Raw genomic sequence first — 25,857 nt, 5'->3', positions numbered from 1 at the left:
AACATAAACGGTTTCAACACTAGGAGTTTCATTTTAAAACAGTATGAAATCAAAACTTCTGGATTTTTTGATAAATATTCCTTATTTTTTTTCATTAAAAAACAGTTCTTGGGAACCATATGCTTGACCTAATAGACATGAAGCTGTTTCACTGGCTTCACAAGAGCTGGGAGCATGGACATGGGGGATGGAGGGGAGGGGGGGATACAATCTTTCTGTGTTTGTTTTTAAATTCAAAATACCTGCATCGTGTACAGCTCTGCCTTTTTTCTGAGCTTTGGGAATCCCATAAGCTATGAACTCTGTATAGCATCTGTCTGGGGTTTTTGGGTCTCTAAGTTGCTCATCTTTGACTTCTGTAGACTGGAAACTAAATCCCTAGGTATAATTATGTGTGACTGCTTGTTTCCGGTTGACAGTGGAAGACAGCACAGCTGGATAAATAAGAATCATGTATTCTGTGACTTCTCTTGTTTCTTGAATCTTTGTGGCCTGGTAGAAAAAGTAGAGCTCTGTTAAATGACATTTCATACTTATTTGAAGTGCATGCAGATTAATCTTGTGGTGAACCTGTGAAATGACAGGAGAGAGGGCTTGCCATTTGCAAACCCAAAACCTGAATATGGAGAAAAATGCAATCCCTGACATGGAGAGTGAAACTCTAACATACACTAATGTAATTCCTACAGTACAATTCACCTTTTAGCCTCACCTTTTATATTGTCTGTCTGGGGATAGGACTTGATTGCTGAAAGTAGCCCTTTAAAAATCTTAAGTATAAGCTTTCAGCACAAAATATGAGTTTCTCTTCCTGACAGACTCATTAATTAAGTTCATATCAAGTGCCAAAGTATGGTTTCCAATATGGAATAATTACTTATGCTTTTAGTTGTAACTAAGTTTCTTAACTGAAGTGAACCTATCTGACCAGAAGAAGGAACAGCATTTAATTCACCATGTGCTAATAGGTACCTTTTCAACTTGTGAAAAGAGAGTTTGTATTCATATACGTTATGGTTATAATGACGATGAGAGTAAATTAAATATATATACACATATGTGAATGACATGATGCATACTTGTTTTGGAATCAAGCCAATGGCAGTTGGTACTGTTCACTAAAACTGAGTTTTCTTTTCATTTTGCTTTATAGAAAAAACGGAAACAGAGTACTCAAGATGAAGATACAATCAGTATCTGCAGCCTGGATACAAGTGTGAGTAATTTAATTTTCTTTTTTGCCCTCCCCCTCTACCCCCTAAAACTAAAATATGGCTGTTAGGAGTATTCTGAAATAAGCATATTCTATCTCCTCAGCTGTGTTGTTTTCATATATAGCATGAATAACTTGTTCTGCTTGTTATGAAAAAAAATGTTTATTACATTACTGCTCTCATTTTCTGTATTAAACCTTTAAAAGAAAAATGAAGCCATAATGACAGTTTATTGTAAAGCATTGAATCTCTTATAAGTAATTGACACGATAAAAGGGCTTTGTGAATGCAGGATTTAAATACAGACCTTTTAATAATGTTGAATGGGTGTATGAGAAATTCCATTTCTGTTGTCAGTTGTGGCTAATGCAAGCTGTAGGAACCAAATTCTTCCTGTTGATTATGGTGGATGTTGAATCCAAGTATTAATGAGGCTAATTATGCAGTACACTGCAATGTGTGTTGTTTTTCCTGTAAACTTGTGACATAAAGGTACACTTGAAGTTATTGTTTCAAATTCATGGAACTAAAATAGAGGCAGGAAAATTTGCTATTCCTTCTGTTTAGTGTTTTCATCAATATTTGCAGTATTATGTTTACAGTCAGCTGTTGAACCAGTTTTCATTTTCTCTAGACCTCTCATGTAGTAAAGACAGAAAAAGTAATGGAAAAAATATAGAATAAACACTGCTTGTTTTAACAGTTTTATTTCTTAGCAAGTGTCAAACCTAGTGCTGTGGTTTCTTTAATGATCAGATGTTAATTTTGGTCTGAAGTATACCTGTTCTTTGAAGCATTAATTACATTTAAGGGCTCACCTGCCTAGATTGCTGCAGACAAACACAAGCTCTTGCAGCCACTCAAGTGAGCTGGGTAGAATCCAGCACTACTCTGGAAATCATAATCCCACAGTAGCCTGACCTTGTCTGTGAGCTAATACTTTAATGTTAGTTAATCCCATCAGACCTTACATTGGGCCCAACCTCAAAGGAATTGTTATTCCTTTAAAAGAGTTTTGAATAAATTTTTGTTCTCCAGGAAAAATTGGAAATTGTTGAGTATTTATTATTATTTTGGACAAATTGATTGTTTTTAGATGCTTAGCTCTGATTTGGGATGGAAAATAATGGGTTTAACTATTTTTATGTTTCTGGAAAAAGCACGTATTTTATTCTTCTATGATTAAGAGAATTAGGTAAAATTCCCTTGTGTAGAATCTGTTATACTGCTGTAGAAATACTTGGATGAATATAGTTCTCCTTTGGCTAATAGCTAAAGATGTAAATACTGTTTGAAGGGGACAGTTTCTGCTAATAGAAGAACTCCTGGAGGAGGGTGGTCTAATGTGACCTTACCTCTGAGTTTGTCCCACGGAAATACAGGCAGTACTGAGCAAAGTGAGGTTTGTCATTTACTGATGAATAATAGATACAGCAATAATAATAGCAGTATCCTTCTTTTGCAGTTATTAAATGCCACTTAAAAATTATAAAATAATTATTTTCTTGGTACAGCTTTTCTGTGTAATCATTATTACCGGCATGACAAACAAGAATTGGAGAAGAGATAAAGTAATTCAGAAAATGTTAATCTATAAGAAAATTACTAATAAAAACTATTGAATTTGTATTTTCATTAAAAAACTTGTAAATCCCTACTTTAGAGGGATCTTGTCAATAAAATGTGTGAAGGGCTGCTAAGAAAACTATTCCCATTGTCAACAATACAGAACTTCACTGTTTAAATGCATGCTGGAGTCTGCATTAGAAAATAGGGGGTGAGAAATGAATGGGTGAAGAAGTTTGAATCTTTCCTTACAGTGCTTCAGAATCACTCAGGTCAACTCAGGAATATCCCATGAGGATATAAAGGGTATGTGTTGTATCTTGAAGAATGATCAGTTTATTTAAATGTACAACTTAGATAAATATTAGTTGATTTATCTTTTTTTGCTTGAGATAACTTCAAGCCTGTCACTCCTTTTTTTCTGTTACCAGGAAGTGCTTGATTAATTTATGCTGCACATGTATATTGTCTCTTACTTTGCCCTGAAGTCTTCTACATTGCAGTACTACAGGTTCCTGTTCAGCATGTGATACACACTGTGCCCTCACCACTGACAGGACTTGCTGTTAAGGCCAGTTTGCCTCTGGCTGTAACAGAAGACTTTAACTGTTGTTGTGACTTGGAGAGGGTAGGTGCCTTTGGTTAAGAAAGTGAGCCTGGCATGTGAATTCAGAACAGCACCGTCAGGTTTTTTAACTTCAGGTGATGGTTCAAATGCGCCCATCAAAACTTGGTGCTGTTGACATTAAAACAAGTTGGGCAGGAAGAGTTCACATTTTCTCATTGCTTATGTTCCTGCCCTTTAGATTATCATCCCCCCAAGTAAAGGAGAACTGTCACCTTTGTGAGCCTTCTGGACATGGCAAATAAACTTTTGTTTTTCCTTTCACATTGTATTTTTCTTATGATTAATGATTAAGACAGTGCTGAGGATGCAACTAGACCAAACACCAAATGTCTCGTGTGATTTGAAAATATTGGAGGGTCTTCTAATTGCACTGTGGAATCCTGTAGCACAAAAGGGATGGTTGGAATCCAGCAGTCCGTAACTGTAGAGGCATTTTGGTCTCTGTGTGAGCTTAAATGCTATTTATGTTGAATAGAGATGTGTATTTTTGTGTTTTGGGTCTTGATTTTAGAGAGCCATAGCTGACATTATATGTAATTCAAGATTTCTGTTACAAGGCAGAGTTGGCTGTCTTTTGTTCTCAGGTTTGTGATGGCAAATTTCAAAAAGAAGTGGCATATCAAAAATAATCAGTTCATACCTCACAGAAACCAGTGGTGGTGGTGTATTGCAAAGTCACTTTTCCTTTTGCAATTGTTCTCCAGTCCTCACATACAGAGTAACATATTCCCAAAACTGGAAAGGGCGCTGAAGAAAGGGATGAGGAGAAGTGTCTAGAATAATTAAAACTTTAGAACAGTTTCTGTTTTAAAAAACCAGCCAAATATACTGGAAACTTATTTAAACTGAAATCAAATATCCTGGGAACAAACTGGCACATGGTTAGTTCCATGAGAAATGGTCTGTCTAAGGTTATTTCCTCTCTTGGCACTAAGGGCACAAAATAAAGCTGTTTGTAGGTTCCTACCAAAGCAAAAGTGATGCCATTTCACCTTCCACACAGTGGCACAATTCTGGCACAGGGTGTTGTGGATACCAGAGGTTTTGCAGGAGTTCAAAAAACAAATAGGGTAAATTCATGGAAGAAAAAACCAACAAGAGCTATTAGACTGAGTGAAGTCATCCATCTGAGGAAGCCCTTGAAGTTGCATATTTCTGAGTCTGGGAGAGCAAACATGTCTGTCACTAAGTGTTTACTCTGCTTTCACGTATTTCCCTGGAGAGCTTTTTTTCACTATTGGTAGGGAAATGGTGCTGGCCTGAGATCCATCCTTGGCCTGTCATGGCCATTCTCAGGAGACTTTGATTAGCCCAATGCAATACCATCTTTTCTTCCAAGCAATGACAGTTTTGAAATTACTTAATGAGGGCTCTATGCTTAATTGGAGTCTTTGGATTATAGCATGATGTACATAAATAAATGTTCAGGTTCCTTTGTCTAGCAACTCTCTTAAGCCCTTGAAAAGATGTGCCAAATTGTTTATATGTATATCTTAAATAAATTTATTTTCCAGGCTTAACAATATGAAAATTTGAATGTTTGTGTTCCCTATTATGAATTTGGATTTTCACTGGGATAATGATAGATCATTAAATTTTTACAGATAATAAATCTCTCAAGCTGTCTAATAAAATTGGTTATTTTTATTAAATATTGTATGTATTTAACAAATCAGTATATTGGGCTCTCCTGTGTAGCACACTGTCTGGTTTGCATAAGACGAACGACTCCTGGTCTGGTCAGTTCTCCACCTCCCTGAGTTGTTGATGTAAAAAGCTTGTGGTCCATTCACTCTGCACTGGTTTCACAGGCATCACCTCAGGGATGTTTTTGTGCTTGGCAATAGAATGATCTGGCCATCTTTACTGTCTAATGATTCCAGTTTGTGTAAATGTGTCTGTTGGCCACCTTTTTTCCAGGAGAGGTGGCATTGAAGGAGGGTATTAACTATTTAATAACTGGATTGCTTCATACCTTGTAAAGCAGCATCCATATGGGTTTCCTGCTAATTACATCATCATGTATCTACAATCCTTTTACAAAAATGGATTTAAATTTTATTTTCTGTGACTGACCATTGCCAGACATACCTGTCTTTTCCAAGGGAATAAGTCATACTGACAGAATTTCCTCTCACAGGAAACACTGCTTGGAGCTTCACTGACTCAGGACAAGGAATGGTAACCCAAGTATATTAAATGATCTTTGTATTTGTTTAGTGATCTGGACTGATGCTGATGCTTCAGGAGTTGATAAACTGGCTTATTAAACTGACTGGTTGGACTTGGCTCATTTTATTGCCAGCTTAAAGAAGTGGATTTGCAAATCTCCTCAATGTCAAATAGTTTGTGATAACTTGTGACAGATGTGGCCAGCAGACTGTGAGGGCTAAGTGCATGAACATACAAGGCCACAGTGGTCGGAAGTTTATTTAAAGGGGAATGTGTGCAGTATCTGACATGGCTTTGTTCATGTTGGCCTCCACTGAGAGGCTTAATTCAGTCCAGTGACTTCAGCCTGTCCAGTTACCTCAGCCAGGGGTGTTTCATGCTTGTGCTCTTCAAATGGTGATAGCTTCTGGATATGCATATGCATAATGATTTAGAGACATTATGTAATTAACCTGGCTTACATAAACTTCAGATTTTATCAGTATCCCTTTAAAGGCTGGGGAATTGGGGCAGGTAAACTAAGACAGCTTTAAAGATCATAGAGGGCAAAGTACTTTTTTGTTTTTAAAACACCTCCATGAGCTCTGCTCTGTATTCCTCTTGTTGCAGACATTCTCTCCTTAGTTAAATTCTGAGCAGCTTCTGGATTATTTCTGTCTGTGCTCTTGCTTCTCATTGCTGCTGTGACTTTTCTTCTTTCCTCATAACCCTGCTTTGAAATGTGGTTCTTCATTCAGTGCTCTTCTTGTGAGCCTGGTGCAGCACTGGAGGGTTGTGCTCCTTACTCAGGCACAGGCAGCTGGTTCTTTATTTGTATTCCATAGCTATTAAACATAGTTAATACATCACACTGAGCAAAATGGTGGTGAGCACTGTTATCTGGAGATTATTGCACAGAGCACTCAGCAATGCATTTTTAATAGCTGTTTTAAGAGGGGTAACTGCGTAGTTGAAATCTTGTAATGGTGATCATACGTCTGAACTCTGTAAAATGATAAATAACTCAGGAGATATCCAGAACAAAAAGCTGGTAAAACCTAATACAAAACTTGGACTTTTCAGAATAAAATTGTACTTGATCAAAATTCCATCCAGAAAAAGAATCAGGGCAATGGTGTGCAGTTCTCCTCTGGAACTGGTTGTATGCAGATTTGTTGTAAAGTCTTGGGAGATGCTGTTGTTATATTGAGAAGGAACATACAACAAATACTTGATGAAGTAGACATGTAAAACAGTTTCATAAAGAAGGTAAAGTTCCAGAAGAGCTATTTTTTTTGTTATATAGAACAGTCATCATTAATGAAAATTAAGCTCTGCCAAGTAGTGACTTACTATTGAGTGAACTGGAAATGTCTTATTGCTCATCTGTCTACTTCCAAGTTAATAAAATATATCCCAGTATAAAATACAAGAAAAAGGTACCCAGACTTAAGGTACATTTGCATACATAGACCAGAGTTCATTAGTTTTGATTGCTTTTAGTGCAAAGTGATCATTTATTATGTATTTAATAGTCAATATAGCTGAAACATTATTTGACCTAATTAAACTTAATTATAAATTCAATTATATTTGATTGCTAAGGTATGGCAAGCCAGCTTTATAAGCTTAGATAGGATTACTTCCACATCAGCTTATCAGAGTCAAGATAATTAAAATATATATTGTATCTGAGTCTTTTATTTCTATAAATTGTGGTCTCTTGCATGTTCATAGTATAAAAGGTCTTCAGCTTGCCCAGTAGGATGTATACAATATGTTTGAATTATTCATAACCTTTGAATATTGCTATGCAGCAGGGTGGTCAGTGCTCATCTGGATTCAGACTTCATTATGCAGTGACTATCCTTAATCCATTATTAATCCCTCATATAATTGTCATAGGCTACACCCTGTCTGCTGCTGGCATTATTTGGAGTAATGCTCTGTATCTTAAGGCTCTGTTTTGTTACTCTGCTGCTTCTCATTAGATAAGGCCTACAAGTGCTGTATTGGAAAAATGTGTAAATTGCTGGTCAGGCTGTATTTTTCCCCCACTGCATTCTGGTATGATCTCAGAGTTCCTGTGTAGTTATATAATTACTCTAAATTTACGTGAACAACTTCTCAGAATTTGGCTAATTGTTCCAGTAAATCCCATGGATTATTTTGGTGAAGACAGCAAATGCATGATGAATTCAGACATCTTCTATGCAAATCTGCCTGTACAAATATGCCAAACCTTTGGAAATGCACACCAAACATTCTTGAAACGTATTTGGGAACTGAGTAAGAAAATTTGTTTCTTGTACATATTCACCTGTTTTCTAGAAATTAATTGTTTTGTAGATGCCTTAAATGAAGTACGATCATTAAAACTAACTTCTTTTAATGGTTTAGCTCAAACTATAACAGTATCTTACTGTGATTTGCTGTCATCTATTTGTCTGCTCCTATTTAAATTCATGGGCAAGGCATTATTTGATACAACATCATCACTTTGTTGTACGTGCTGTTTCCTTTGCTTTGAGATTATTTATACAATTCTTGGCATTCTGCAGTCTCTGAAGGGGAAGTAAAGCCACAAAATGGTTTTGTTGGGGGACTTATTGGGGAAGTTTTGTTGGGGAACTTGTCGGTTCCTAGAAAATTATTTTTCTTCAAATTTCTTTTCCTGATGAGGCATGCTCAGTGTTACTGTTCTGAAATGGAAATATATATAACTGTGGAGCAAGAAAGATGTAATAAAACCCCAAACCTGATGGTTTTCAGACACTGCAAAGCTATCCCTTATACTTTTGCCATGTTGTTGATCAAATCTTAGATTATGATCAAGTCTTGGGAACTGTGGAAGACTTCTAATACAAATCTGAAAACAAGTTATACCAATTCTTAGATGAGGTATGCTTTGGTGAGATGCCAATTTTTTCTTCCCTTAGCTGTACTGACAAAAGAGAAGAAAAGGAGCTAAGGTTTTGCCTCCAAATCAGAAAAGTTTCGTCAAAAACATCCTCTCAGTCTGTGAACTTAACTGCCAACAGCAGCAAATTATCTCAGTGAGAAATATGACACAAAAGATAACTTAATCTTCAGAAATATGAAGATTTTGTAATTCTCATGATATTTGCATGTTATCTTTTATCTTTCTGATTCAGTCAAAAGTAGTGTACATAAGTCTGTGTTCCATTTCAAAGAATTGCTTTGTATAGTAATAGCAGTGTAATTTACGATATTCTACTAGAACAGAAGATGACAATTGAAGTTTGAATTCAGTTTAAATTACTTCTGTGTTACAGAAACAGGCTTGACATTTGCTTATTTTCCACATGGCAAATGGGGAGCATTTGTGAACTGAAATTAGCCAGATGTTATTGGCAGCTATGAAGTTGGATATCTATTAGGCAATGCGTGTAGTAGTTGGTTTGATGAAGATTTGCAGAGAAGGTTCCATAACAAAATTGAATCAAGTAATGAGTTACTGTAATTTGGTTTATTTAGAGGTCAAAATAAAAACCGATATTAGTTCTATAGAGATAAATATTGTATAATGCCATACATTTTCTAAAATTAAGTTTTATACATCATTATTGGTAACTGTATTTTATATTGAATTTATAATATGGACTCTGCAGACATAATTTGTAGGAAAAATGAAGGCACCATGTAAGCAATGTGCTGTGTGTGGCCTGGAGCCAAAGAGTTGAGGTTTTTCAAGTTATGTTAAACTTTTGACAGAAGCAGTCTACCTATATTTATTCTGTGCAAGAGGGAAAGGATGGCCCATTCATCCTCACATAATATCCACTGGGAATGTGTGACATAGTCCAGTGCTTACTGAAGTCTCAAGTGGAAGCCAAGTCAGGATTTAATTGAATTAGCATGGCTGTATAGTTAAAGTCCATAAATTTCTGGAATGCCAGCTATATTTTGGCTGTGCCTCCAGAAGTGACCAACCGTAACAGGAAATTAAGTTTGTACATAAATACACCAGGATGCCTCTGTACATCATAGCGTTAGGACAGGCCTTGTGAGGGCATTGTCCCATCCATCTTCTGCTGGCTGAATTAAATTATAATGAAATTATTCATTACAGATAGTTTTGCATGGTCTTTTTTTGAAGCCTCTACTACTCCTGCAGGCAATCCAGCCTAGAGCTTCTCTGTCTATTGTTAACAAGGTTTCCTAGTTACAAACCAGTTTAAGGCACTGTCTTACACCACATGTGAGCATTCAGATCAGTATAAAATCCCCTGAACAAGTATGGCCAGGGGATCCTCTACTGTACTTTCTACTGTAGCCAGGACCTACAGAAAAGCAGTTCTTTCAGACAATGCCTTTTCCTTAGGCAGGTCAGAGGAGGTATTTTTGTTTCAGTTAATGTAAAGTGAAAGTAATTTTATCAAGATATTGAGGTGATTTTCATTAAATAATAGATAACATCTCCCTCTGTCTTTTGAAGAAACCTCTTTTACTAGGCTTTGTGTTTTTTAAAACACAAAACCTAGTAAACAAACTGCATCTTAGCAGGAAAATCATTATCCAATAACTTCTGCATCAAGAAAAACAAAGACAAGCTTACTGTTAAATTTTTTCTAGAAGGTACTTTCTCATTTTAGCTGGTGAAAGTAATGAAAAAGAAAGAGATAAGAAATTTCACTCAGATATTTGTGGTTACATGGTCTATTTGGCTTGTTTTTATTCCTTTATGAGTGTTTTCTGTGTACCCTTCAGTGGATCACTGGACTTCTCTCTTCATCAGATGCTTATCTGAAAAATGCAGCAAATGTGTGTTTATTTTCCTAACCTGCTTTGAGACCAAACTGCAGAAATTCCTTGAGGAGTGTTCTGTACTGCCAGTGCCGTGACTGCAATTGGAAGAGTACATCCCAATGCAGGCTGTAACATGATTTGTCATAAAAGTTTAATACTTTTCTCTGGGGTAATCTTAGAATGCTGTGGTAATGTCACAATAATCCTACAAAGTTATCTCTGCATAACATGTATTTTTCAATTAATTTGGTAGCCTTTAGGTCCTCTTATCTCTTAGAGAAAAAAAATTTATTGTTTTTTCTGTTATTCTGTTATCTCTCTAAATCTGTAATCAGTACAGCTGAAGGGTATCTGCTTACAGCTGCTGGCTCTTTTATGCACCTGCACCATGTTCACTTTCCATGGTGTACAAAGCAGCCAGGAGGGGAAAGCAAATATAAGCTTAACAAGTGTTTCTAAATGCTTTAAGAGTATTTTACAAAAAAACATAATAGGTTATTTTTTACAAGTGTATGAATGTGTTTGTCAGTACAATACTAGCACATCACCTCTACTGCTGATGAACAAAACTGTAGAAAAAAGTGAACTAAACTTGCAGAGTAATAGTCTCAGGGGTTAAGATATACCCGCTAACATACAGAAGGCTGAACAAGAGTATCTTGAGGACAGAACATCTGTAGAGGTAATTTATGAGATTTTTATATTTATTTGAACTTCTTCATTTACATGACTACAAAAATTAGCAAAACATTAAAAAATTTTGCTGTGAACCTGCAAGGTGCATTCATGCAAATCTGCATTTGCAGGATAAAATGTAAATCTGATGCTATATTAGAGGATTTTTAATTTAACTTCCTCTATACTCTCATATCTTGTCTGCTAAATCAGCCATTAGTTGTATTAAAAGGTCTATTTTTTAATTGATCTTAGGGCAATGTTTATAAAAATCTAGCTGATAGTTTTTACCACTGTTCTCAAAGAAACCAATACTGAAAGGATTTGACTTTGTCTTGGGAAATGTTCAGACTTTCATCTACTATTTTTGTACATAAAATACATTATTTAAACTATATATTTGCTTTGTACTTGTGGTAGATGTTGCCCTTTTGAGTTTTGTTTGCCTCTAAGAGCCTAATCCCTTCATGGAGGAGGGATTCACTTGATTTATCTAAGTAATCTGGCTTCTTTAGTGAACATTTGATAGAATTGGAAACCAAACCACAATCTTTTTAAAGCTCACCTTCCTGGAATGCAGGTAATTTAAATTTAAACCCTTTATGAAACAGTTGCTATGGTATATGTAGGTACAACTACACTGGTAATGAAGCTAGGATGTATTTAATTTTACCTTGCTTTGCTTTCCACTTCTTGGCAATTTCCCATTGGGTAAAGGAAAAGGAAATGGAAGAAGGAACAAATTGTTAGTGGCAACATTAACATCTTTTGTCTGTTAAAACATCATCAGAAAAGCTAAAATATTATAGCTCTTCCATGTGGAAGCTTCTATATGGAAAACGTAGGTCTTATCCTTGGGGATTACAACAGCTAATGAAGGAACCCTTTATTGTTCTCAGATTACTGTCATTTCCTGATACGGAAACAGCTTGAACCAGCCAAACTTGCACTTGAGAGTTTGGAATGGCATCACCTGAAACCTGCTTCAATGGCCTCTTTCTCCTTTATAGAATTAGTAACTACTTGAATTGATGCTTATGTACAGCAAAACTGAATCAACAGCAACTCTATGAAGCTGCAAATGGATGCAAGTTCCCTGTGAGCAGCAGCCACTGACACTCTCAGGTGTTTATGTAATGTAGCTGTAAATTTACAAAAGTCATATGTGCTGATTTGTTTAGGTACATCATTTGTGAAGGAATCAGCTGCTGCTTTGCAAATACTCTGTCAGGGCAGCTAAAGCAGAACCCAGTAAAAAAAATATGCATGTAAGATCTGCTGTTACTTAACAACAAAAATAAATGGAAGGAAATGCTCCAAAAATAACTGGGAATTTTTTTTTCTCTATACACCTCCAAAGATTATTCTTTAAAATACAGAAGTTAAATATCTGGCCTCATCTATGGGAAGGTGGTTTGTGCTGAGCACTAAGCTGATCAAGAAGAAAGTTTACAGAAATGCCATTCCTGTCATGAGTCGATGAATGCATGGAGTTGACACATTCCTGACCCTGACTTTCCAGCTGAATTAGTAGTTGAAATGCTGATACAGTGTACTGGGAGGTTCCAGCTGAGACTGCTTGGAAGAGCTACATGAATCATATGGCTTTAGAAAGAATATTTAAAATAATTCTGAGACAAAAAGACTAAGAGTGGAGAAGGCTGTTGTTTATTAGGTAAGATAACTATTTGTGCTGCATCTGCTTGTTCAGGTAATAGCTTAGCAGCAGACTGAGACCCAGATGGTACCAGTGACTGCCAGAGGCACCCTTGTGTCTCTGGTAATTGGCAGTTGCCTTTCCTCTTTTACCTCTCCATGTTTTGTAGAAATAAAAGACTATTAAAGCAAGCAGCAGTGTTTTTCAATACTGCTTGCCGTGCTTAATTGTGTGCTGCATTCAAGTGTGTGCTGGTTCCACTTCATTAATTAATTCCAGGCTGCCAATTACAGGAGGCAGCTGAAATACAAACCTCTTCTCTGTGCTGACACCTCCCCTCCCTGGTCAGGTGTGACAGCTAAAACCCTGCGTGACTCAGTTCAACAGGAAGAAGTAGCACTTTGAAATTTAATTAAGACAAGGTGTCTTTGAAGTTTCTTCCCCATCCCCCTCATCCTCTGGTTATTTCCTGATACATTTTTGGGGCCAACTTCAGCAAGTTTAGGAAGGAACAGGTTTGGAAAACAGACTCATGCTTCCTGAAAAGAACCATTAGAATCTTCCAGCCAGTTTCACAAACAAGAAATTATCCTCACCCTATAAGAATTGAATAGAGTAGGAAAGAAACTGTGCTAACTGTGTTAGGTATTGGAATTCATTCATATATGGAAAAGTATTTAACAAAATGATTGTATAAGAATCTTAAAAACTATGATCAAAGTGTTATCTCTTGGAAATATTTCTTTAGTATTCTTGCCCTTTTTTCAGTGATGAGTACTGGGGGTGGTGTGGAGGTAGGAATTGAGTGTCATTCAATTCCCTTATTTTATTTTGCTTTTTTTTAACGTGAGCTGTTCAGACACTTTGTGAGTATTGGACACCTCAGAGGTACAGCTTCTACACTTAGTAAAAAGGACTGAAAAAGTGGTCCTGAGATTATGGATGGCAGACAACAGTCTCAGAGATCACCTTAATGACTCCTGTGGCCACATGAAAGAAAAAAATTGTAAGATTCCTAATTACAAGTTTGACGTTGTTGATAAGCACACCACTTGCTTAATATTGTTATCCATGATCCCTAAAATTTGGGAATTGCTGGTACACAATTTTTGTAGCTTTTCTTTGCAAAGAATGTCCAATTCCTGAGCCACTTGCCTGCAAATTGTACTTACAGAGGTAACTGTACTTGGGTATTTTGTGGTCAGAGGCAAAACTAGACTTGTGCTATATGCTTCTCTAAGGTTTGAGAGAGGGTGGAGACCACTGGACAGTATTTCTGATGTCATTTTTCAGCATAATGTTTGGTGACATTTTCCTACTGAGTTGGATAGGAAGTCATAGTGAAAACTGCTCTTCTCCTAACACCAAAGATAGAATCAGGGTTAAACATTTCCCTCTTGCTATTTTCTCTTTTGCAAGGAATATCTCTCCTTGTAGTAATTTGTTAATTTGATTTATCTCTATTGCTGTTATTTTTAAAAATTTGCAATATCTCACTCAAAACTGCTTTTTCATAATCTGGATACAAATATAAAAATTGGCTGACAGGATTTTTGATTGACTTGGACCTTGCAGAGGATGGGGGGATATTACAATTCTTACAGAAAGGTTGGGTCAGAAGCCGATTGATTTAGAGATTCTTGCTGCTCAGATGCTGCTGATGTTGAGAAAGAATGGGAGGGCAAGACAATGATTAAAAAAATCCAAACCTGTACACCACAAACAAAGCAACATTCTTGCCTTGAGCTATTGTATATTGGGGAAATAATATCTGAATCAAAATTCTATTGTAGATACACTGTAGGTATGTAAATGTTTAACTCAAGACAAAAAAGGAGGTGCTATTAGGGTAGGTAGGAATTGTAAAACAAGTGCAAAGCATTAGACTGTGCCTTCCACAAGATCTGTTGCCCAGTTATTGTATCTTTCCCATATGTGCAAGTAATATCAGACTGGTGATTTAGTTTCATAGAGATCAGGGAAGCTGCTCGTGTTCAAAAAGGCCTTTGTAGCTTCTTATTTCAGCTGCTTGGCTTATTCATGTGATGTGGTTAATATATCCTGCAATGACACGTTTTAATGCACATCTGCTGTTAGATAGCACGTACTGAAACAAATGGCTCTTCCTGAGCTAACAAAATAGATGGATTCTTACTGTGGCAAAACTGCAATCATTTGGATAGACATCCTTTATTTTAATAAAAATACCAGAGCTAGAGGAAGCAATTAGGAACAGAAGCAGGTAGTCTCTAAGTGTTTGTACAAAAACAAACCCACCAAATTCCAGAGAACAGTATGTAATAACATACCTGTGTTTCTAGTGCAGATATGAGCTGCATTCCAGTCTTTATTGTACAGCTATGCTCTTATGAAGCTGTCCTTTCATCCTTTCAGTTTGGATTCATCAGTGTAATGGCTGGACATTTCATAGGACTTAACCCCTTTTCTTTGTGGATTATCATTGCAACTCTCTTAGATAGTCTTGAATACCCAGTCTGTGCTCTCTTCCTGGGTCCTGTTTTGTTTAGGGAGAAATGGAGCAGTGAATTCAAGAGGAGCTGGCAGAGAACACTGAGAACACCTGTAGTGTGTGTGACAATGTGCTTGAAGTAAAACACAAGGATTAACATTATTCCTTCTGCTTTATTGCAATGTGTTCACATGCCAGCAGTCTGCTCAGTTTTTTGTCCCACTTGTTATTTGGTTTATACTTTTCATTATTTAACTATCATACCCAGAATAAGATAAGTGTACAGGCAGTGAAATGTTACCGTGTTTCTAATGGATAATTATTAATCAAAATTAAGGTCCTGTAGCCTGCAGCCTGGAAAAACATGGGCTTTATTTCTGTTGCACATTTTGCTTCCCTTTTCCTCTTTCAACTTTTATAGGTGACAAAATATTTTTGCTTCAATCAAAGTTAACCATTCTGGATGGTTAAAACTGTTTTTTTACTACAGAAAATGGTTCTTTGTTAAAAGCCCATTTCCTTCAGCTAACTTAATTACCAAGAAGTGTTATGTAACCTTGTTCTCTTCTGTAGTAGCCTAGAATTCATACACAAACTCACAGTTTGAGAGCTGAAGAGTGAAATAAGATTCCTTGGTAGGGATTTTTTTTTTAAATTCAAGATCACTTGCATGTCTACTTAAAGTGCTGCTTGTGCATGGGGTTGAAGGTCACATTATGTAGAAGGACTGTCTGTGGGAATTTCATGCTGGGCAATGTTGTGTATAGGTTGCTAGTGGGGTATCCATGGTAGCCTTCAACACTAAATTTGTTCTACCCATCAATTACAGAATTCATATTGCCACACATAAAAATTCAGATACAAGAATTAATTTAATGTGATAATGCCTTCTTTTCTAAAATTCTTTTGCTGTGTTGTTGTATGGCATCAAATTCACCTGAGAAGTAGAGCCTTTTATATACCCTGTGTCTAATTTTGTATATTATTTGCCATTTTCCTAGGTAATAATTTTGATTGTTCTGTTCTTCTCTTTGCATTGCTCTAATGACTTCAATTGTGCAAAAACTACAAAGGCTTTTGAAAGGGGATAGATAAATTAGTTATCCCAATCCCACAAATTCCACAGACCTGCCACTCAGGTTGTTCACTCCTGTTCCTGTCTTAGAATAACAGCCTTCATTCTCAACTTGATTTTTATTTTATTTTTAATCTGTGTGGTTTTCTCCTGCTATACATCCCCATGTTACCAGAAGAATCCTTCCCAAAAGTTACATGTTGATCAGAACAAACTTGTCAGCTGTTACTGTTCTTGCGCTCTGAGAGCAGTGCCCTGCATTAGAAGTATATGGCTTCTCTGTTCCCCCAATATACTCTCTTTTTAACATGCATTCTTAGAACAAAGTAATTTAGGGCTATGGTTGAGATTTAAGTCTCCTGATGTTGTTTTACAGTCAGTTATATTAACACTTCAGTGTTTACTAGGGGTAGGAGTTTTATTAAGAGTTTATGTTTTTGTGGGTATTTGAAGATACAGTATTTGATATCCATGTAATTTAACACCAATCCCAATTATATAATAAAATCAGAATGCTTGCTAAAACATCTTGCTTTTGTGTTCAGTCAATTGCTATGTTTTCAAGATTATTAATACAAGAAGTATGTTCTAATGCAGTTTTGTGTTTTCTTAGCTTTTAAAGTAGTAAACAATATTTTCTCTGTGATGGCTGGAATTACTTTGAGAGACATTTCTCCAACTATTGACTCTCTCTGCTATCTTGGGAACTAAATTAACTGTGATCATCATCTGTCCAAAATTCATAGTTAAACATGAGTGGAAATGGAACACTTGTGGTGTGTTGTGGTTGTGGATTTGATAATGAAGATCACATAAAAGCAGGATGAACTTGATCAGTGCCAGATAGCAGTTTGTGGTTAACAACTTGACCGGAGAGGAGATAGTCTTCAGAAATTACAACTGGCTTTCTTAAATCAGGAAAGTATTCAGAAAAATTGTTTCTTATTTATATTTTTGTGTAAATTAAAGCTTGTTATAGTAACTTCTGTACCATGGGATGGGATTACATCATTATATTTACACTTGGGAAGGCAGTTATTTTGTAACTTTAAATAAAACCTTTTTTATTCCCGGCAATGGTTTCTCGATTCCCTAATCCTTGATAAAAGGATACGAACAAAGAAGTTCTGTCCCAGTGTAAGTTGTTGTTGTCTGTTTGAGGATAGGTCCCATTTCAGCTGTCTTTTAAAGATTAGTTACATTGTTACTTCGTGCCACATCATCTTTAAGAATACAGGTCTGCAGTGCAGTTGTACTGGGAGTAGTTTTATCAGTGGTTGAAGCATTACCAGTTTTAGCAAGGACACTTCTTATTGAAGTCATAACATGGCTTTCCTCCCTGCTCTTAGGGGGAGGATGTGGGTAACAGAAAGATGATTTAATTTCTTGTGTTCGTTTTTGTCTGATGTCACAGCATATGGGAATTGAACAATATTTCTACAGATATTAATGAACCACTAATGGACCAGTGGAATATTGTAATTTGCATAATCACTGTAACAATCTGGACTGTAAGGCATTGAGTGATCCAAGGAACTCTGTTCAGGACTACATGTGGAGGTTTCCTGCACTGGGTGATCAGTCAGTATTACAGTGTGAAAAAAAAGACCTCTCAGATTCAAGGCTGCTTCACTGTAGTGGAGCTATCAGACTCTTGTTTCTGTTTGTAAAGCACTTAGTAGTCTCACTGCTTTGCTTGACTTTCACCACTCCCATGGATGTCTTGTAATCTGTGTCAAACAATTTTTATTTGATTAACTTTGAGTCTAGAAACACTGCTGGCACATCCTTAGCTATGCTCTAGAAAAGGGTACGATTTGTAATGATTTGTAATTTTCATGCTTCTGATTCCATTTCCTAAAATTGTTAGACTTTCATAAGGCACATTACCTCTAAACTTCTAGTGTTGCACAATGATCTTTATTTGAAAATTTTTAATTTTTCTCAATACCTTCTGCAATTAATGTATTGTGATGGGCTGTGCTGGGTTAACACCTGTATGTGATGATCTAAAAGGTCTTTTCTAACCTTAATTCTGTTGCTCAGGAGCACATGAAATCAGTCTCAAGGTTTGTGTTCTAAATGTTTATTCAAGAAGCACAAATGTTCTAATTTTAAGATGGTCAAACTGGCAAAAATGACTGACTAGATGAGTAAAAGTGCACAGTTGTTATGGAAATTAATAGGTGGGTTTGTTTTTAGAAAGAAATAAATAAGGCTTCTGATCCAAATCTCTCATCCAAAAAAAATTAAAATATGACAGTATTCTTTGGCTATGACTTCATGAAACAAGCTGACCTAGCAGTTTAGAGCTACTAGAAGGAGATAAACCAGCCTTTTGCCTGTCCTGTCCTTATTTGTACCTGAGAGCATTTTCACCATTTCTCTTCAGTGAGTTCTGGTGCTTTTCTCATGCCACAGTAACTTGTCTAGCTCATGAAAACAGCAGATAAGAGATCTGGCAAAAGAAAGTGTTTTTGGGCTGCTGACTTACCTGTGTGAGGAGATGAAGGTTAGACTCGCAATAAGGTGACAGAGAAGGACTACACAGAGAGAAGAGGGTACAGTGCCAGTGGAAGAGAGGAAGAGGAATTTGCGTAGAGAGGGAAGTAAGGTTTATACTTTTATAAGTGGCAAATTGTCAATTCACCTCAGCCCTACTGTAAAATCCTATTTTTTTTCAGCACTTGGGATTCTGAGTGCAGCACAGTAAGCTGTGTCAAACTGAATGCAAAGAAATGTATGATAAGGTTTGAAGTTTGTCTAATTAGGTAAAGAGGTGAATAGGAAAAGGCAACTCAAAAGACCCAAGTCTTATCCATTTTTGCTAGTTTTGTTTCAAAACAAAAGGACCTTTGTAGCTGAAAGCCCTTCTTTTGTTGTTTGTTTGTTTGTTTTTTTTAGGGTTTTTGTTTGCTTATAGGTGTTTGGGATTTTTTGTAGGCTTTGGTTTGGGTTTTGATTTTTTTATCCCCCAGTTATGTGATTTTTCTAATAAGCCCTAGAAACCCCAAACTTTGCTTTACATATATTGCACTTGGAGGGGATGTTTGGAAGAAGAAACCAAGTGGTATTTGGTCAGTATTGTGAGATCAGTAAAAGAGAGGGGAACAGAAGATTTTTCTTGCTCTTATCTGGCATACATACATATATAAGCAAAACATACATGCATACATACAGCAAAAAATTACAAAATACTGTCCACTCTGGGGACTATTATTACAGAGTTACTCATGTAATATAAATGTTATTGTAATAAAATTTAACCAAAATAAAAAATAGACCACTACTGTGATGTCTTGCTAACCATTTTGTTTTAGGGATAATGATTTTTCATAAAGAAATTTGTTACTTAATTTTCCAGTCAGCAAAAGTAATCTGGAGAGAAATTCCTGCTCTCCCCAACTGCCTGTAACTTAAACAAAAGTATTTAAATTACATTTAATCTCATTTAAACACCATACAAGTGTTTCCAGTAATTTCTGCTCCCTAGAATGCCTTTTAATGAAAAGTTCATGAAAGGATGCTCCACTTTGGGTGATCAATTCACCCTGTTCAGAATTTGAGCAGCTGTTTAAAATCCATGTGGATAAATCCATACTATCCTCCCCACCTCCTTCTTTCAGCTCTCCCCTGGGAAGTGTACTCGGACAAACTCAACCAACTTCTTTGTTTATAAGTGTGACTAGTGGAGGATCATTTTAGCCAATCTCACCACACCCTGTGATTCCCTCATCAGGGACCACCAAGTGGTGTACAGTGCTGGGTGTGGTAGCAGGGTGGAGAAATGTGAACCCTTCCCAGTGTCTCCAGGCCAGCCAACTGTAGCACTGAGCTGCTGACCAGTCACCAAAATGATTTTTGTGTTATGAATCTGAGGTAGATTTAAAAGTGGGTTGATATTGTCATCCCTAGGGAAGCTCATGGAAAGAGTGCTTCTGCCTCAGTGTGAAAATGATTGTTAAAAGGCATCCTTTAACTGTACAGTATTTCCTGTGGTAATCAAAAGTTACATGAATTTAGCAAAATAAAAACAAATCAAAACAACTTGGGACGTTATTTGATCTGTTTCTCTTCCAGGGCAGAATTTTTCTACCAGTGACTTTTGTATGAAGAAACACTGAGTTTGAAAGCCTGCAGCCTGCTTTTCAACTGGATGTGTGTTTATACAATAAACCATTTGTGATGGTTGGCATGAGAATCGTGGCTCACCATCACTTTGACATGAGTGTACTTCAGGGTAGAGGAGGTATTTTGAAACAGCCATCATTCATAGTGGGAGACTCCTGCTACTGACTGACAAAAGTTAGGGGAATAGTTCAGAGCTTGGCTGCAAGTCCCAAAGCACAGCCCACAATAATAGTGAGGAAACATAACTTCCTCCTTCTCATTTTACTCCACACATGGCACAAATAAGGATCACATGAAAGGTCTTCAAATGGAGAATCTAGACAATAGGAATTTGGGGTTCAGTTTTGTGATGTCACATATTCCATAGAGAGGTGTTTCATTTTTCTTCACCGATCTTTCCATGATTAGGGCTCTACCTGGAAAAACTACAGGTGTGGTTTTTAAGAACATATTTTTAACAGTGATCACTTACTCTCTAGTATTTTTATTGGAATTTCTCAGCATCAAAGTGTTTAATCAAGAAGTCTTTTCCTGATATTTATTACCTAGTAAATTGTAACTCATTACCATGTGAACAATCTGTATTTGCAATGAGGAAATTGCAGTTTCTTGAACAGCTGGGTAACTGCCTGATAAATGCTCTTTTTTAGCAGTTTATGGGATTTTTGGCCTCTCAATCAACACTGTCAGTGGTTCTGCATTTGCTGAGCAGATTCAGATTCTTAAATTTTGATTAAAAAGACTGCTTCAAAAGTTCTCTTTGGATTGTTTGAATATGGTTTTGGTGTTGGTGGTTGTTAATTTGTTTTTCTGAAAGGAAAGCTTCCTAATGATTATACTGAAGAGAGATATACTGAAGAGAGTTGGGTGAGAGCCCCAGCCAACCTGGCCTTGGACACTTCCAGAGATGGGGCATCCACCGCTTCTCTGGGCAATCTGTGCCAGAGTCTCACCACCCTCATAGTGAAAGTTTTTTCCAATATTTAATCTAAATCTACCTTTTTTCATTTTAAATTAAAGGAAGGGTGCATATATTATATGAGAAATATTCCATAAGCTGCAAACTACTGAGGTTTTTTTCCCTTGAAAGGTGTATGCAGTATATCCACCTAGTTTAAGGCTTTTGTAAGGTTTGAACCTGAACACATCTCAAAGGGCTTTGCTGTGCTGACAGATGTTATTGCAAGAGTTACTTCTGTGCTAAGTTTTGAATCTGTGAGAAAATTAACTAAAGGCATGGGTGTGAATGCCACAACCGCAGAACAGCTCTGTCAGTGAACTTCAGTCCTCAACCAGGTCAGCAGTGGAAGGCACCTTTGAGCTGGGCTTTCCAGACTTACCAAATATCTTCCTTACTTCTCCCTGACAGTAAGTAATTTTCTGACTAAATTCTGTGTTGGCCTAAATAAATTTTAAAAACCTTCCTACACCTCCCCCACTGAACTAAACCCACAAAAAATGTATTCCAGAAATGGCAAAAATGATGCAGTGGCCTGCTCTGCAATCTATTCACTACTATCATTTTATCTGAAACACTAGTTTAGTTTTTGAAAGTACCTTACAATTCAGATTCACAATTTTTATAGTGTTAGTGTAGACTTGTAGTCTAAGTATAATTTTTGGAAAGAGTGGACTCACTGGCTCCACACTTACAAACTTCCTTAGTGGAATCACTGAAACCTTTGTTTCTCCAGCTGTATAACTGGAGCTCTCTAGGGAGTCTTTCAGCCACAAGTTTATGAACTGATGTTTGGCTCTGGCTGGGCCCGCGTGCACACGCACAATGCAGTGACTATTGATGGGCAGTCACTGTGCAATCTAAATTCATGTAGAAATGAAATATAAATTACACTCAGTTTGTAAGATCTTTCAGAAGGGACTCCAAGTGTTTGATATGCAGTTCAGAAGGGATTCAATACCACGACTAAACTGTAATCATAATTCATTGTTTATAAATGCACATAGCTTTCTACAGACAGTCAGCTCTTTGAGAGTTGTTTGCATTTGTTATTCCATCAGATAATATAAAGTTCAGTGCCATTCATCAATTAACTTTGGGTCCAAATTTCATTTCTAAAACTGTTTTACACTTTTCTGGTAGAGTAAACAAATGACCATGGAGTCTAATGAATCCCACTTTCCATGTTGTTGAAGTCTATCTTGTAGGTACAAGATGCCCTGAAACTTTTTGACATGCAGGTCCTGCCTATTAACAATCATATTCCTCTTAGAACTAATTTTTCTCCTGTTTCTCAAGAGTGCTTAGTCAAGCTGAAATGCACTGGCCTGACTAATGGAGAAATGACAGAATCCCTTTCTTGGCATATTTTTTGTATATAAACCCAAGTTCATTATTTCAGTCTCCAAACCAGTACTCTCTTGTCCTGTGTGAAGTGCTGTTCATGCCATGAAGCATGTTACAGGATTAGATTGCTTTGAGAACACGCCCTGAAGGTATTTTGTCTAAATGATTTAAGTGACGCTGATTTTTGAAATGGTGTTAACATACAGCTTCATAAACAAACATACACAGATGGTATTTTAAATCAAGGCTTTTTGGGTTTAAATGGTTACACAGCAGCTGTGGTGTTCTCATGGAGATTCTTGACCATTTTTTACAATCTGTATGTAGTGGTATTTTGATGTGCTTGAAATGTGAAGAGAAATTGTCAGGTTGTGCTCAGAGCTGTGTCCTCTGAGCATCAAGTGGAAGAAGACTTGCAGAAGCGGGTGTACATTCATGTGATTGAAGTAACTGTTCAGAGCTTCAGAAATCCTGAGCTAAGACTTGTATGTAGTCATCAGATAAAATGCTGCATTTTTTGATATTTTTTTAAAATATGGAAAGTAACATGATGGCTGCAAGAATTGATCTAACCTAACACCAAATATCCAGTGGTGGTGAGCATTAGATGCTTATTGAAGAGTCCGAAAGAGAAGTAGCCTGTCATGGTGTTTCCCAAAATATTGCCCCAATAGTCAAGAACTTATGCCTGAGAATGTTTCTTAGGAGTGGCATCTTGTACCAGATACTTTCACTGTGTATAATACAAAAGTTGTATATAGTATGAAGAATTAGCTTCTTTTTCTTTGCTCTGAATCTGCCACCACCGGGTTTAATCTGATGCACCATTTTCCCCTGTAGTTGAATACAGTGAAAAATTATTCCATATTTGCTTCGTCTGTCAATTATGGTTTGAAGATCTTTATCACATCTGCTCTAATTTCTCTTTTCTGTATGTCCTGTCTACTTAACCATTATCTGCATGAAAGCTGTTCTGTCTCTTGTCAACACTTTCAGTTTCAGTCAACCTTGTCTTGCCATACTGTAATGCAGATGAGGAGCCACAAAACACCTGAATGTTCAAATGTCACATTTTCTTCTAGAATCATTGCACATCTAGAGGTACTGATAACTGTTCTAGTGATTTTGCAGCAATTTCAGGGTTGGGAAGCTAGTGGGGTTTTTGTTTTAAAGGCAGACTACCATAAAATAGAGATGTCCATGACAGGCACAGGTGAGCATCTCTGGTTGTACTGCAGCTACTCCTGAAAAGGCCTAGGAGGGTAAGTGTGAGAGATTATTATATGTTTGGGATATTGGTGAAGTCAAAGGAAAGCGTCCAAATGAGGGCTAGACCTGCCATTTGACTAATCTTATTCTGAAGTCATCATTATCTGATTAACAGCCTTTAGAAAAATAGATGCTTGTAAAGCCACATCCACCACATGATCTCCCTTTAAAATCAGCTAATTTTTACAAGGTCTGTGAAGTTATTCTTGGTTGGGCTGCTTCCCTGTGGCTGAAAATATTCTTTCCTCCTCCCCCATCACAGCTTCCTACTCAATTTCCTTTTCCTTGTTTCCCGTATTATAGTCTCTGTCAGACTGATCCTGTGTTGCAAACAGGGCCCCAGATGCTTTCTCTCTCTTTTCAGGAAATTTTCACTACCTTTGTTTTAAGGTAGCCATCAAACAGAATTTGCCTGGATGCACAGACACTGAAATGTCTTGTGAGATACCTTGGGCAGAGGTGTTTTTCCACTTTCTCAGCTCAATAGAATGAGAGGTGCGGGCAGGGGAGCAATTTGGCTGAACAATACCAACAAAAGTGGAACTTTAAAAACACGAGAAACAAGCTCCAGCTTGCCAGACAGGAAAAAAAAAGCACCAATATGGGTAGGAGGAAAAAAAAATTAAAGAATAAAAAGAAAAAAAGAAGCGTGCTGGGGAGGGAGTAAAAGCAATGCTCTGTGTTGTGGCACCACGACATCCGTGACATTATGCAGATTCCCGCCCTGATCCGCGGGAGCACAGCGCACTTAATGTTGGTTCCACCGCCGTGTGCAGGTCTGGAGTCCAGTGTGGATTTGGGTCTGTGCCATTGGGGACCGCTGTTAGTCCTGCCCTCCTGCCGGGCACTCGGCTGCCAGGAGAGCCGGGCGCTCTCGCAGTCATCCTGCGGGAAGCGCACGGTTAACGTGTCCCTGTTAATGCTGCGGGAGCGAGAAGGGGAGCGCACAGCGAGGCCAAACGCGCTCATTCCTCGCCGGCGCTGTGAACCCGAGGGTGTGGGGGGCTCGGACCCCGCCCCTCCCGGCCCGTCCCCCCGGCCGGTCCAGCCCGGCCCGCTGCTGGCGCTGAGCTGCCGCATTTTGCGGCGGCTGATGCGCTCCGAGCCGCGGGCCGGGGCGCAGCGCAGCCACCGCGCTGCCGGGGGCCGGGCACGGCCGGCGCCGCCCCCCGCCCGCCGCTCGCACACAGCCGGCGCTCACCGCCCAGACCGCTCCTGCAGCCACCATGGTGGCCAAGGATTACCCCTTCTACCTGTCCGCCAAGAGGGCAAATTTCTCCTTGGAAGCGCAGGCGGTGGCCAGCCCAGCTAAAGAGACCGAGGTACTGCTGACATGGTTGCAACTTTATTTGTCTTTATTGTGTGAGCTGTATTGTGGTGGGGAAAAGTAACGTGCTTTGAGAACAGGCTGCAGTGTATAGATAGATATCCGTTTTGTTTAGGCATCCTTTACTGCCTTCTCTACGTATTCACCTTTCTTTCGGACTAAAGCAAGAAACAGAATCTAGATTTTTGTTGTCTGTCACTTTCGGAAAAGTCATCTTTAAAATACCTGATTGAGACATTCCTGCTTTACGTATGTAGCTTAAATAGATTTAGTTGTATTTTATTCCAGGACTAAGCATTACTTACAAATTGTTAAACTTATGTAGGAACTGGAAGGGAATCAGTAAAATGATGTCTTAAAGCATTAAGGTGCCATTTACCTTAACTGTCTTTTCCTCATCACAATAAACAAAAGATTAATCTGATGTACAGTTAACTGAAAATCCTGCCCTATCAGCAGATTGACTTCTCTCTTTCTTAAAAAGCATGGAAGCCTTTCAAGTGACATTAAAAATCTTATTCACTAACTCAAATTCAGCAATGCTTGTGAAAAACTTAAATATTTGATACTTTAGGCTAATGTTGGTTTATGTTTAGGAAAAAAACAGTGACACTAAGGA

The 25,857-nt window shown here is 37.6% G+C and overlaps 1 protein-coding gene across 7 annotated transcripts in view; it reads left to right on the top strand.

Moving 5' to 3' along the window:
• ARHGEF3 (Rho guanine nucleotide exchange factor 3) overlaps positions 1-25,857 on the top strand; it is a 101,261-nt gene that overhangs the window by 52,550 nt on the left and 22,854 nt on the right. For 6 of the 7 annotated variants that reach the window (XR_015773691.1, XM_088061920.1, XM_014251835.2 and 3 more), the window contains one exon: positions 1,154-1,216. Coding sequence is in view for 6 of the 7 variants with exons in the window: in XM_088061920.1 (XP_087918046.1) it covers positions 1,154-1,216 (63 nt within the window). In the remaining variant the exon portion in view is untranslated. Of the gene's footprint in view, positions 1-1,153; positions 1,217-25,111; positions 25,234-25,857 lie in introns of those variants that run through there. The other variant, XM_005522117.3, reaches the window with a different exon arrangement.

This window comes from Pseudopodoces humilis, chromosome 13 (assembly GCF_049639895.1).
Source record: "Pseudopodoces humilis isolate 2021_Gansu_Grassland_sample_001 chromosome 13, ASM4963989v1, whole genome shotgun sequence".
NCBI classification, from domain to species: Eukaryota; Metazoa; Chordata; class Aves; order Passeriformes; family Paridae; genus Pseudopodoces; species Pseudopodoces humilis.
The sequence above is the reverse complement of the archived record's forward strand: the minus strand, read 5'-3'. Positions and strand labels throughout refer to the sequence as shown.